We start from the raw sequence: 14,938 nt of genomic DNA, 5'->3' as shown, positions 1-14,938 counted from the left end.
CTTGATCGCCTGCGGCCGGAGAACCGCGAGCTGCCTGAGAGGAGACCACGCTTTGCCGGCACTTTCCTCTGCCTCGTCTGTGACGGTTTTCATTCTGTTTTAAGCCAGAAGAGGCGTCTCACCAGCATGATGTTGGATATCTGGTTTTTTTGTGATTGCTATTTCTTTTCCGGCCGGCTGCCTTTCTTTCTTTTTCTTTCTTTTCCCTTTTCTTTCCTCTTTCTCTCTCTCTTTTTTTTTCTTTCTTTTCCTTTCTCTCTCCCTTTCTTTTTTTCTTATTTTTCCTCCCCCCCTACTTTCCTTCATTCTTTCTGTCCTCCTTTCTTTCTTCCTTCTTTACTTTCCTCTCCTTTTAAAACTTTCTTTCCTTCTTTTCCTCCCTCCCTTCCTCCTTTTACTTCCTTTTCCCCTTCCTCCTTCTTTCTTTATTTCCTTTCTTTTTGCTGTTTTCTTTTCTTTCTTCCCTCTCTTCCTTCTTTCCCCCCTCTTCTTTCTTAACTCTTCCCTCTTCTGTCTCCTTCTCTTAATTCCTTTTCTCTCCTCTTTTCTCTTTCCATTTTCTCCGACTATCTTCTCTTGTTTCTTCCTCTCTGGTTGTCCCTCCCTCTCTAGCTTTTAGTTGTTCTTGAGAACAGCAACTCCTAACTTTAATTCTGACATCTTCTAAAAGTCTCCCCATCCTCTGTCACCATGGCCCCTTCTAGCCCCTCTGCCATTCTCAGCACCTGGGATGCTAGACAGTGTGGCCTGGGGGAACTGCCCTTGGAGACTGACCTGGGGGAACTTTCCTGGGCACTCTCAGTACCCTTTCTGGGCACTCCTGGTCCAAAGTGAGATATGGCCTTTATTTTTTTCCTGGGCTTCAGCTGGGCTTGGATGAGTGGGAGATCTGGTGGCCCCAGGCTCAATCGGGCCCAGAGAGGGTGGAAGGGGAAGAAGGAAGATGACTAATTACATCATCCTCATCTTCTCCGGGCCACAACACTGCTCTCATCCCCGCTGATTATAAAGATGGGGGTGGCTGGTAGTGAGAGTGAGTTGGGTAACTGGGCTAGAAGCGAAAGTGTGTGAGTGTGTGTGAGTGTGTGTGTGTGTGTGTGTGTGTGTGTGTGTGTATGGCGCCTGCGTGTGTGAGCGCTCTTGTGTCGGGTAGGTCTGGCTGTCAGTGGCCGCCCTTCGCCCTTGGCGCCCAAGCCTCCAGCCCCCCGGAAGGCACACTCAGCCGTCAGCCCTTGTCCATAGGATTTCTGGAATGAGTGTGAGGATTTCTGGGGAACAGCGAAACTTAGTCAGGAAAGGTCTTTAAAAAAAAAATCACCAGGTCCCTTTCCCACAGCGACTACCCGTGACAGGTCTGAGTTCCACCCTCAGATTCTTTTTCTCCACATGCTTTACTTGGGAGTACATGCGGCTTCCCGAGGCCGGGCACCCACGGCTGGCTGTTGTGGGTGGCACATGAGGTTTCCTGAAGTGTGGCTGCTGTAGAGAGGAGCTGAGCATGTTCTCCATCCATTCTCAGCTGCCTATGGGAGATTCGAGGGGGTGGTGGGAACCAACTCCCATACCCTCCTGCAAGTTGTAAACGACCAGCTTTATTCGGCGACCGCGGGTCCACCTCAACCACCCGTACTTTTCTTTATCCCCGTGCAACGCGTCTCAGGTGGGAGTAAATGCTTACAGTATTTTATCTTCTGCGCAAAACCCAAACAAACTTTCACACCTCTTTGGCAAGTTCTGGGGCGCAATGGTCCTCGGAGGGGAGGACGGGACAGGCGAAGGCACGCATGTCCGGTCGCCTGTTGGGCCCGAGGCACCTGAGGGGGAGTTTAGGGCGCCCATGGGCGTTTTGGGGGCAGAGAAGGTGGATGTTTGAAGGTTCACGCGTGTGTAAGGGGGGACAAGGGGTCGCGGGTAGTTGCCCCGCTTAGCCGTCTAACTCTGCGTCTTTGGCCGCAGCGGGGTGGGTCTGGCCCGGGCTCACTTTGAGAAGCAGCCGCCTTCCAATCTGCGGAAATCCAACTTCTTCCACTTCGTCCTGGCCCTCTACGACAGACAGGGCCAGCCCGTGGAGATCGAGAGGACAGCATTTGTGGGGTTCGTGGAGAAGGAAAAAGTAAGTGGGCGCAGCGCCGCTGCCCCCCGCCCCCGGCTGGGGAGCAGGCCCAGGCGCTTCGGGAGGCACGCTCCTCCGCGAGTGCAAAGCATCCATAACACACTCGTGCGCGGGGTCCCCCTAGCCAACGTCCCGTTCTGAGCGAACCCGGGCTCATCATCCATGAGGTTCTGCTCCAAAAAAGTTCGCGCGGAGCCCCCTGAGCTGGAGGGAGGCGAGCCCGCCTTCGCACTCCGGAGGCAAGGGCGACCGAGATGAACGCGCCCTCGACCGCGCAAGCACGCGCGGCTCCTGCCTCTGCTGGCCCAGGCTCGAGCCCCCCGGCCCTTGTAAGGGTATCGCCCGTGCGCGTCCCACAGAATTTTCCGTAAGGTTAGAGGGAGCAGTAAGTGTCGGGGGGGGACGGCAGAGGGATCACAGATGCAGGCAATTTCTGCTGCTCCCGACTCTGTCCGGCTCCCCGGCCAGAGGTCCCTGCTTGGGGAAAGTTGCCTCGAAGTCCGTCTACTAGCTCACGCTGACCTCTCTCCTGCATCTCTTGCTGTGTCTTTGCGTCCCGGTGCAACGCAGGAAGCCAACAGCGAAAAGACCAATAACGGGATTCACTACCGGCTGCAGCTCCTCTACAGCAATGGTGAGGCTCCCACCTGGTCCGCGCCGGCACCTCGGGGCCCCGGGGGCGGGGAGGGGGCGCGAGGAGCTTCAGGTGTGCGAGAGCCCCGAGCGAAAGCCCAGCCGTCCGCCATCTTCGGGGTAAACCCGCCTCACCTGAGTTTCGCCTCAAGCGGTTTCACCTGAGGAGGTTCTGAGTGGCCCGAAGGCGCCTGCGCCCGCCGGCGCGTACCTGGGGTCAGGTGTGGCGTCCTGGCCCCCGCTGGGCTGAGCGCTTTCTTCCTCCTCTTCTTGGGGCAGGTTTCCTTGGCTTAGCGTAGACTTTATGTCCAAAGTCCCCTGAGTTCCGGGGGCTAGAGAGGTCATGGCCTGGGTGGCTCCCAGAGAGCACGCAGAGGGGCTCCGCCTGGGAAAAGGAGAGTAGCCAGGTGGGGGTCCGCCTTATTCCCAGCTGCCATGCTTGGGGGCTGGCTTCCAAATGCGCTCGGGCTAGGCCAGAGGCGCTTCTCTGGACCCTGGGGAAGCGGGGGTCCTGGCTGTGCGTCTCCAGGGCGGTTGGAGTTCCATCAGCCTTGAAGCCCCGCTGTTTGTTCGTTCGTTTGTTTCGTGCAGATCTTCTCTCACTTAATTCTCTTTCGCCCCCCTCCCCCACCCTCTCCTCCAGGAATAAGGACGGAGCAGGATTTCTACGTGCGCCTCATTGACTCCATGACAAAACAAGTAAGTTTCTTAATTTCGCGCCGTGGGGGTGACTCTAGGGCGGCGAAACTTGGGAGAGTCAAGAAGCTGGCTACTCCGCAGCAGGAGGGCTGGGACTCGAACCCTCAGTACCGGCGCGTCTCGTGGACGGCGCTCTTAGCGCTGCCTCCCAAACGCTCTTACGCGCTTCGGCTTGCCGCGTGGAGAAGATAGCTCGACGCTCCTTCCCTACCCGGGAAATTCAGACCTTGTGAATGAACGACTATGGGGTACTGAGTGGGGAGAATATGGGCTGAACTTCCTTTGACCCGGCCGGGAACTCCCAGGGGGCGAAAAAGGTGCCCAGGGACCTTAGTGCAGAGTGGGATGAACTTGTAGAAACTCAAACCATCAGGGCCTCCCTCTGGAGGGAGAGGGTAGAGGAAGCGGATGAGGGGCAGAGGCAGCTTCCCCAGGAATGGTGAGATGGACCGAGAGCGCAGGTTATCCACTCCATTTTTTTTTTTTTTAAAAAGAGGTGGTCGTGGTGGTAGTGTTGGAAGAGGGAGCGACAATTGTTAGAGGATATTTTGCAAAAGTCCTCCTGCTTTTGCCTCTGAGTTTGGCAAGAAGCCAGGCAGCATGAGTGAGCCTGTGGTCTTAAAGGTATATCGACGGCATTTTTCTTAAGTTCCCCAACACGCGGGTGCCAGGCAGTATACATTAAGGCTGAGTTATGGTTTAAAAGATACAATTATGAGCCGAGTCAGAAAAGAGGTCTGACGTTTTAACGAGGAGCAGGAGTGGTTTTTTTTTCTTCTTAATTTTAAGAAAAAGTTTAGTTTCGGAATTAAGTATCTGGTTAGGTTTTTGGAGGACTTAACAAAAAAGAAGACAGCTTTATTGGGTGGGGGAAAGAAATCAGAACAAAGAAAAGTTATCCTTGTCTACTAACCACCAATTTAGTAAGAGGGTTAAAGCTCATTTGCTTGATTGTGATTTTTAAATATTCCCTTTAAAATAAAGAAGATAATCTTCATAGATGCTGACTTGGAAGGTTTCAAATTAGGGTATGCATACATACTTAAAAATTATTTTTAGATAAGCCATGACTTAAATATGTTGTACCAAATGCACATTAATAAGCTATTGGGAGTTTTAGAATCTGCTTAACAAGAGCCAATTTAGTAACAGCTAATTTTAATTATTACTTTCACATGTTATTGTGAACCAACTAGAAAACATGAGGGTATGAAATGTATTTTTAAAATGGTAAATAAGTATCTACTGAAATTTATTTCAAGTTATTAGCCCAAAATACTTGGCTGTTTTGAAAATCTGTTTATTTTAGTCAATTGTTCAGAGTAAATCCACATTTATACTTTTATTATTTATTACTATTCTGATTTTTATCATTACATGAGATAATTTCTTTTCATTTGGACATATTGTATTTTGTTAAAACTTTTTTCCCCTGCCAATCAGAAAAACAAAAAAGACTGATTTCAGTAACTTAAAAAAAAATAGTGTCAAAACAAAAATGTCTCAAGTGGAGTTTTGTTTTAAAAAATTGTCTTTGGTACCTCAGATAACTTTTCCTGTCATTCTTACCATAGGAAAGAAAAGATAAGAGGGGAGATGGAAAGTATGAATTCTAGAACATACTCCTTATGGATTTATTAGAATTACTTTTTGAAAGATAAAAGCCCCACAAACCAGTAAATAAGACCTGTCTACTTGTGAAGCTTTGGTCACTTAGATATTAAATTATAAGCAGCTCTACGAAGTGGACAATTGTAAGGAGCACAAACTTAGGATGTGTTTAAAGTGTTAACTTCTCTTTAAGCTTGATTTTAGGCCCCTAAATAGTGCCCATGAATTGACTGTCCTATTATGAAGTGAACTGACTTTACACTCCATCAGTGGAAGAATAATCTTGATATTTATCAAGTAGTACATCAAAAATCATTTTACTAACAAGGCCATAGAGCTTAAGAAAAACCACAGTTTAAGGCATTCTTTGACTGCTTGGTATCCTAAATTCTATCAGTCATAGGGGTGGGGGTGAGACCAGAACCATATATAGTTTAGTCATAGCAAGTGTGATAAAGTCATCTGCCATCTGGCTGAAAGTTAAATTTATAAATGGATGCAATTATGTATTTTGGTGGGGAGTGACCTGAAAAAAAGTTTTAAATAATTATCTGAAGGTGGTCTAAAAATAGGAAGAAGAAAAAGCTTTTTTGAGGCATACCTGTTTGCTTTCACAGGAGTTGTCTGATGCCTCCTCTGTAGCTTTTACTTTGAAAGGCAATCCCTGCCCATTATCCGGTTGCTTGTTCCTTGATTATGTGCTGGAAGAGTTAGGGAAGTAGGTTAGCTTCTTGTGTACACAGCTAATACAACAGTCTTCAAAAAACAGATCAGTTTGAAGAAGCATAACCGTCCTTGGCTGTGACATAATTATTACGTTTTAGCCTTGGTGAGTAAAACAGTGGGTTCTCATCTGGCTTGAAATTATTCTATGCTGATTAAATACCAAGTCTGAGTTTAAATTTCTTCAGTTTTTGACTTCAGTTAAGTATGCAGTGACCCCTTCCATCAAAAGTAAGCCTTGATAAAAGCTGGCTGATTAAATGGTTACTCCCCTTTCCCCAGTAACACCCCCCCCCATGAAATTCTTTCAGATAGACTCAGGATTTTGATATTTATAGAGTGCAGAATGGAATAATTTCAGTGATGTGATGAGTTCTAATAACATCATAAAACTTGGAGGGGTTATCTAGACACAGTTGAAGTCTCTTCTCTTAACATTTTCCACCTCCGAGATGCAACTTTATGTGTATGATGTCATGCCTTTGACTCACAAGTTGGGGTTAAAACTGGAAGAGAATCTTTAGCAAGCAAAATTCAAAAATAGTTATGCGCCTTTATATTTTCATAGAATGTTCCTGATCTTGGGTGGAGTTAGCACCATTGAGATCAAACAGAAATGTACTCAATCAACCAAGATGTATTGGTATGACACAGTATTTCACACCTTTTCAAAGTGTCTCATTACACTATTTTGGGTGGTGACTCTTAATTTTGGATGCTACCAGGAAAGGGGAAGCTTTATTAGAAGTGAATGTGTAAGGATTTAAGCCTTCTTAGTCCTCTGGTTCTCTTATAAAACAAAAAGGATATAATGATATTTAAAAAATTTGTCCGCCAACTAGAAAATAAGAGGCTTGCTTTTGGGAAGGGTTGTTCAAAACCAAGTTTAGCTGGACTAAAAATAGGTTGTTTTTGTGTCATTGCTGTTTTTGGTATTCCATTAGTGAGCATGCAGAAAGGCCTGAAGGATCCAGAAGTTTATGGCTGTCGAATGCAGAGACCCGAATGAATCCAGTAGGGGAGGTCTGAGGTTTAATGGGGCTCATTTCAGATTTTCATGTAGTATTTGGAATATAATTATGTTCTGTGATTGCTTCAGTGAGTTAGCTTTAGTTTTTTTTTTTTAAAAGCCTTTAACTTACCTCCCCTCCTACCATCTTCCTTTGAAAAAAGTGACATTTTTATCACTTAAAGAGTAACAAATTCCACAAAGTTATCAGAAACAAAACACTCCCTGCCTCCAAACAAAAGCTTTTTTTTTTAAGGGGGAAAAAATGGCCACGTAATCTTTATATGTATCGATTTGAAGGTAGGTGGTATGGTGAGGGGTCCTTTAAAAAGTCCCTGCACAGTGGAAAATCTAAGGCACAATAATCAGAAATGCTGTCATATTTCTCTTTCCAGCTAATCTTTATATGTTTGTTTTGATGTTCCCGGTACTTTAAGTTATTGATGCAAGTGCATTTTTTCCTATTGATTGTTTCATTATTTCCTGCCACAGCTACGTAGATTTGATTAACAACCCTTTCAGTTCATGGTTCTTCATTGGTGGATAAACACATTTTTAGTGTATCGATAAGTTCCAAAGAAATTCAGCTAGGCCAGCAGAGACGTCCTTCCATGTATCTGGAGAAACAAACAAACAAAAAAGAACAGGGCAAGTTTATAGTTAGGAGCCATATTTCAGCAGCGCTCTCTCTTCTTTGGTAACATGTCAAAAATGCAGGTGATTTAAATTTCCTTGCACATAGAGGAATGAAGAAGTTTGGAATTTTTATGCATGATCAGGACCTGTGTTTGGGAAAATGTAAACTCATCACAGTGGAAAATGTGTTGTTTGGAGTCTGGGGGTGAAAACAAAGCTGATGGTTTTGGAGAGATTGCCGGAGCCAGATGGCCCAGTGCTTCCCCAGTCTGGCGGTCCAACTGCTCCCTCCTGGATAATATACAGCCATTTGTTCGGGGATATTTACGCTAGAGCTGTTTCCATGCGAATGTTTGAACAGCATTAAAAACGAACATATTAGTCGTGATGCGTTTGTCGAACTTGTATGACTGCACGGATAGTCTGTTCTTGTGTCTTACACTGCTGAGAGGAAAGGAGGAGTGTTTGGATGCTGGTGAATTGTTTATACAGTTGTTGAGCAACAATGATTTGGTCTTAGTGAGTAATTAAAATATGTAAGCATTTGGAAACTAACGCAAGTGGTGGTAGCACCTACCTGGAAGCTTTGTTGTGAAAATTCAATGAATTCATACACGTAAGAGTGCTTAGAACAGTGGCTGGCGCATATTAAGTGCTTAATAAATTAGCTGCTTTTATTATTTTATTATTATTATTGCCCCGCTGTGTTGACAAAACCAGTTGTATCTACTAACACAGATAGTAAATGCAGCTGTCATATGATTGAAGTGTCTTTTATTATTGCCAGAAAAAGTAATATGTAGTATGGTATTGTTAGAATGATCCCGTTTTTATCGTGGTGTTTGGATAGCATGAGGGATTCTATTTCTCTGAGACAGGAAAGATGCATTCTAAAGCTAACTGCTTTTGGGACACACTCTCTTTTTATTCAAGGCTGTGATGTAACTGAACATGGTATCATTCCTTTGCAACTTTCCGAATTCAGTCCTGAAAACCGGCCTGCTTAGCTGCTGAGCTGAAATTACATCTTTGTAATGTGTTCACCAGTAGCCAAGCTGCTAATTGAAGCAAAATAATTTTTTATTTTATCCCACTATTAATTTTGGATTGCTGTTTGACACAATTGTTTATGAAATGTCAGATTAGTAGTGCTTTCTTTGGCACAGGTTAGTTTTTAACTAGGGTTCCTTCACCTACTGGAAATTTCTCAAACCACACTGGCTAACACTTTTTTTTTTTTTTTTTAAGTGACAAGCAGTGGAACTTGGTGGTCGAATGTAGTGATTAATATTACAGTGCATTGACATTGTAGGTGCTCATGGTATTTTTTCATTAGTTTCAGTTCTTGGTAATTTGCTGCCAAAGGCAGTTTGTAGTCAAAGGACACTTAACTTCCGGTTGAAGGAGGTACTTTGTACATTCATGAATGTGACAAGTTAGGTTTGGCCTTTTATTTTGTATTTGGAAAAAAGAGTGACGTGTTTTCAAGATGACTCTTGATTTAAGTGGAAAATTAGAAGTTTTTGTTAGTTATAAGTAACCTGATTACCTGTCTTCCTTCCTTTTTCCTTCCTCTTTCCCGCTTCCTCCTTTTCTTTTCTCTCCTTTTCTTTCATTCTCTCTTTCTGCCCTTCCAAACTAATGACAAGTCTCTTACTGTTTGTAAGCCAAGAAAGACTTCTAATGAAAACATTTTGTTCCTAAAACCCTTTCGGGTTTCAATGAAACAAAGTCAAAAGTATTCTTTGTCCACTTGCTTTTGGCAGGGAACGCAAAGAGTTAAAACTATCAGAAAAGTAAACAAAGAAAAGCTGTGCTGGATCCTCTGTATTTCCTCTGGCATCCCCTGGTAGCGTGATTCTGGTATACGTTCACCATGTATTTTTCATTATACCGTGTGGTCTTTATCCATAGCAAGTTTCAATTAACTTTTAAGATATTTTAGTGATATTTTAGAAAAGCAGAAGTGAACCACACTTCCCAAGATGCGTCTAAAACAGTGGCAACCGAGGCAGATTTTTTCTGTTGACTGATTTATTTCCTTTCAAAGATGGTGTAGGGTAATGTGTAATTGGGCATTTGAAATTAATGGCATTTTCTCCTCTCGCAGTAAACCTGGCGCTGTTGTTGTGTAAGGATGTGAAAGTTTAACAAGTCCTATTTTTCCTTCTTTCTTGTTAGTTATATAAAAAAAAAATTCTTGAAAAAAAAACTCAATCCGAAAGTTAATAGAGCATTAAAAATAGTTGTGATATTTTCTTTATGCTTATCAGAGAACATTAAGAAAAAGGAGGCTAGTATATTCAGAAAAATAAATCCGCTCCAAATATGACAAGTTTTGACAACTTGTTTGTCAGTTTCACCAGGTTTTTAAAGTTGAGATGAAGTTCGTGCTGTTTATTCTTTTACTTTCCTTCCTGCACAAGCGTTCCTGCCACCTTAGGGATTTATTTGCCGTTGGCAAGATTAGCGTAAACATCATTTTCTACTTGATACCATATTTTTTTGTTTCTTTGGTTAGAATCTCAACTTGCTTCACCATCAATTCATTTATTTAAGTAATGTATTTTATACACGTTCTTTCCCCCTCCTGCCCATCTCTATACAGGCCTCCATCCTTAGTCCTGATAAGCACACTGATTTATTTAAACCACTGTTGTGTTTGTTTCTCTCACAGCATACTACTTTTCTTACAGTGAGCAGACATGTGATTTACTATGGAGGGTGGAAATAAGCCTTCTTCTTGGTGTTCCATTGTCTGCATCCTAAACCAGCTGTCTATTAAAATGGTTTCACTTAAAGTAGTCAATGCTGTTCATATGCTTCTGTAATCTCCCAGCTGATCCAGCCTCAATGAGCTTCACTCACACCCCACCGAGGCACATATTCAAATTAGAAAGAAAAGCAGAAACTTCTCCCTGAGTTGCTGTTCAAGGAGCCTTTTAGGCGTAAAATCTGGGTTTGCGTACTGTGACTCCATCTTGTCATGTGTACTAAATGTAGTTGGTAGAGGTTTCATGCGTGTGTGAGCTGGAGGGACAGCTTGGTGGCATTTTTAAGTCTGTCTTATTGTCGCCCTCTGCAGCAGAGACTTTCATCAAAATAGATTTATCCTGTTTTCTTCTGTTGAATCTCATCAGAAGTTTGATTTCTCGGACCCTACTTTTATCATTGTGTGTGTGCGTGTGTGTGTGTGTGAACGAGCCTTTTCAGTAACAAAAACTGCTTAGCAAGGGAGGTGTATCTGCCTTTGATGGAGTTCCACTTGATAGCTAGCTCTATTAGGCTGAGGCTCTAGATTACCCTATTTCCAGGATTTTAGTTCTCCTCCCCAAGAGAGGGCAAAGACTCTCCATGTCACTTGCTTTTATTTCAGAAGCCACAGAAGCAGCAAACACTTCTTTTTCTGTTGTTGATGTGCTGAAAACTTTGTTCTGTTGAGGCCCCGAGGAAAGGGACAGCAGAAACGTCATGGTTCCCCCCCTCCCCAGAGTTCCTCACTTATTTCTGGGAAAATCCAAACTCATGCTTTCATTTTTCTCTGCTTGATTTAGAGAGTCTCCATTTTGACTCTGCTGCCAGAAGCGGAGTGTCAGGTTGATATCTGATAGAGAGGCACAACAGAGGCCCTGGGCCTTCCACAAGGGATGTTCAATCACCAAAGATAAAAGCATGGGGCTCCTGGGAGTCTGCAGATCACCTGCTGTTTGGGGGCGCCATCAACATATTTTCACTGCAGCATATCTTTAATTGAGCATTATCACGGGCCCACTGATTTCAGTAGAACCAGCAGCCTCAGTAAAAATAATATTGGTCTTATCTAGAAAGAATCAAAATGAGAAAGTCTGATGTAACTGATACTCCTTCCCCCCCAAAAAAGCCATTTTTTTTAAACAAGAGGGAAAACCCCATTAATACCTGTGAATTTTATTTACCAGATTACTTGTATTAGTTTAGCATGACAGAAAACTAAAGTTGAAACAGAGGTTTCAGGGGTATTAAGAGAACATACTAAACATGTAGTGATAATAGGATTTCGCAGAAATGCATGATTAGAATTTTTTAGCACCGTGTATGAGATTTAATCAGTTGTTTACAGTGTTTCTTTGATTTTTTTTTTTTAGCAGCGATTGCAATACATAAAGTAGCGAGATACACGTTTTGTTTTTTTAAAACATTTTCGATTGACTTAATGCATTTTCTTGAGTAAAGAAACTTCTTGGATATTTAAAAGGTCTTTTAAGAATGCCATCATCTGTGCATGCTAAAACTAATGGGTGAAAATTTGAGCAATACTGCATTAACATAATCTAGATGATTTCCCCAGAAGACAGTTATGAATTACATAAGGTGAATATTAACTTCACAGTACGGGAATTTGGCTGTGATCTCTGGTGGCAGGCACCCCCGTAACCAAGTGGTCAGAGTTGACTGCCATTGATGGAGCTAGTTACAGTGTGATATGACACTGGGAGAACTTGGCATTGCGTCTGTGGTGTTCCAGCCCTAAGCTGCATAACTTTAAGTCTGAGGAGACATCAGACATACTCAGATTGAGGATATTCTACAAAATGACTGGCCTATATTCTTCAACAATGTCAATGTCATGAAACACAAAGGCTCAGGAATGTTCCTTATTAAAGGAGACATGACAACTGAATGCAGTAATTGGTATTAAAATTTTTCTTTTTTTTTTCTATAAAGGACATTATTAGGTAATTGGAAAATTCTCAATAAATGTTTACATTAAGTTTTTGTATCAGTGTTAATTTTCTGATTCAGGCATTGTGCTGCTATGGTTATGTAAGAGAATTCCTTGTTTCAGGGAAGTACATACAGAAGTATTTAGGGCATGTCTGCAATTAACTAATAAATGGTTCAGGGAAAGCAAACAGACAGAAAAAAGAATAAAGCAAATTTATGAATTTGAGGCATCTGGGTAAAGAGTATTTTGGAATTCTTTATATATTCTTGCAACTTTTCTTTTAAGTCTAGAATTATGTCAAAATAAAACATTAAAAAAATACAGAATTATAACAGGCTAACCAAAAAAAGCTTTTGAAGGTCTAATGGTACAGAAATGTTTTCTCCTTATGCAGATACTTTTTAGCATTTTTATATTTGTTGCAATTTTTGCTTTGTAATGGAGTTAGGTACCATAAGCAGAGCTTGCTCCGAGGGTCTGCACACACTGTGTCATAAGCTGTCCCCCATCATTTATGGTTCTCAAAGACTCAGGTTCATAAACATAGCATGTTCCAGCCAACCACAAGTTAGTTGCTGCACTTCCTGTGTCCTATAAAAGGGTGGTTAGTCTCTGGTTAATTTAAGTAGTTTCATCACCAAGAAATTGAGAGTTATCTGAATGTGTGAAAGTAATTCTATCAACAATTTGAAGCTGTGTTATTTTACTATTATGCAGTGATACAGTGTTAAGTTAGTTAAAATGTATCTCCATGCAGAGCCTTCCTCTACTGAAAGCTGTGCGTGTTTCTTTGGCCCAAGTGAGGACATGGAGATCTTCTAGGAAGCTGAGGTTCCAGGGAAGCTTCCTGGTGACCTTAAGCAAAATGTTTGTACACATATAACTGAAAGCAGACAGAAAATCTTCACTAGTGAGTTGGTTTGTGACTCCAGATTTTGAAAGTCAGATATGCTGTTTCTTAGTTGAGGGAGAGAACCATGGCTTAACCCTCCTTCCCCACCTTCCCAGCGTGTGCTGGTGAGTATCGCTGTTAGGGGGGTATGTTTGGACCTGGAGGGCACATGTTTTCGGCTTGTAGGTGGGATAAAGGGTTCCCCCTGATTGATGAATCATCTCAAACAGGACACAGTTAGCGAGGGGACTCATTAACCCCAACGCTCCCTTGTTTTCCACCAGTTACCGCTGGAGCACTGCATGCTGGAGCTGGAAACAGTAAAACAAGGCGATAAACACGAATCATTTAAAAATCAAATCCATGTGCTTTTCTGTATTTTAAATCACTAGTTTCTCAATCTGCTAAACCTACCAGATTTTTTTCCTCTCCATTGATTAGATTTATTTTTAATCTGAATTGAAAGGAGAACTGTGGTTGTCTTGATGACAACTCATACACGGATCCAAAGATGTGCTTCATAATAAGGTGGCTCATAGGACACGGAGGAACACACCCCCTTCCACTCGACTGGGGTTGACCCTTAACGACAGGTCTTGAAACAATCAGCCCAGTGAGGCCTTGGGCTCTGAAAGCTAATTGGCCTGTGGCATTGCTGGACGGTCAAGAACTCACCTGTGATAGTTTGTTCTCTGCTACTGGGTTCCATTCTTAGCTCAAATCTTGCCTTTTTTTTTTACAGGCCATAGTATATGAAGGCCAAGACAAGAACCCAGAAATGTGCCGAGTCTTGCTCACACACGAGATCATGTGCAGGTAAGAAACACCTTGTTTTGTCCCTTTTAATTAGCAAAGAGAAGGTGAATTTGTATCCCAAATCTAGGTGAATTCAGGTCGATTTTTGGGTGTATATTTATCTTGCTTCTACTAGACAATCTAAAAAATGTTAGACTTGAGTATTTGGTAGCAACGTGTCAGGCATCACGGTGGTTCTCAATTATTTATTAGATTTCATCCTAAAAAGACATACATTTCCATTTTGAAATCACACTGTTAATGGGCACAAAGCATTGCCCTCCCCTTCTTCCTTTCAATCGGATAAAATACAATATAACCCTTTTAGTGTTAATTTATGCACTCAACTGCATTGCTAGTAAAATGAGTAAGAGTTCTATTGATGTCAGCAGAAGCCTCTGTTTGGATAAGACTTGAAAGTTACAGTTCCCCTTTTTAATTCTCCCACTTAAAAATATGGCCATCCGTGCACAATCATCATTCCCCCTTAAGCTGAGTGTGGTTGCTTTTTTCCCCTCTTGCATCTGATTTCTTAACCTTAGTTACCTTGTATGTAACTATGGCAGTGTAACTAATATTTCTTGCTGGTAGTGAGCTTTCGGAAGAATGGCAAAGATGAGTCCCTGAAAGGTACAAAGATTCATGTCGTCCAGAAATGAGTTTCTTTATTTTTTGCCTGAAGCTACATGTGAAACCGGGCAAGCAGACCACATTCACTTCCATGGCCTCAGCCAACCCTCCACATGGGAGAGAGTAAACCAGAGAACCGCCTTTCAACTTGCAGTTTCGGATTCTTATTCTTCGTAAAGTAACCCTGGGCCTTCGCTTCCGATACAGTCTGAGTAATTGGATAAAGCATGACGATGACACTCTGCATCAAGGAAGGGCTACTAATTGCTTTGTTAGCCACGCAGGCTCTCCTGGTACAAAGCATGCTTGGCTCCTGACTGAGACTGACCAGTCCGTTTGGGGCTTCCAGCTGCCACATCGGCCTGGGTGGACTGTATTTGCTGCTCGTGGGCTTGTGGGCAAAGTGATCCGAAAACTCCACAGGTGGAAATAAAACAGGAAAGGGCTGAACGTGTTTGCTTAGCGAACTCCCCAATATTAACTTCTCTATAT

The 14,938-nt window shown here is 42.8% G+C and overlaps 1 protein-coding gene across 8 annotated transcripts in view; it reads left to right on the top strand.

Moving 5' to 3' along the window:
* Positions 1-14,938, top strand: part of EBF1 (EBF transcription factor 1) — a 379,633-nt gene that overhangs the window by 995 nt on the left and 363,700 nt on the right. For all 8 annotated transcript variants that reach the window (XM_074361007.1, XM_074361003.1, XM_074361006.1 and 5 more), the window contains exons 2-5: positions 1,957-2,113; positions 2,684-2,747; positions 3,390-3,445; positions 13,764-13,837. In XM_074361007.1, the coding sequence (XP_074217108.1) occupies positions 1,957-2,113; positions 2,684-2,747; positions 3,390-3,445; positions 13,764-13,837 (351 nt within the window). The remainder of the gene's footprint in view (positions 1-1,956; positions 2,114-2,683; positions 2,748-3,389; positions 3,446-13,763; positions 13,838-14,938) is intronic.

The sequence above is a fragment of the Camelus bactrianus genome, chromosome 3 (genome assembly GCF_048773025.1).
Source record: "Camelus bactrianus isolate YW-2024 breed Bactrian camel chromosome 3, ASM4877302v1, whole genome shotgun sequence".
In the NCBI taxonomy this organism is placed as follows: domain Eukaryota; kingdom Metazoa; phylum Chordata; class Mammalia; order Artiodactyla; family Camelidae; genus Camelus; species Camelus bactrianus.
The sequence above is the reverse complement of the archived record's forward strand: the minus strand, read 5'-3'. Positions and strand labels throughout refer to the sequence as shown.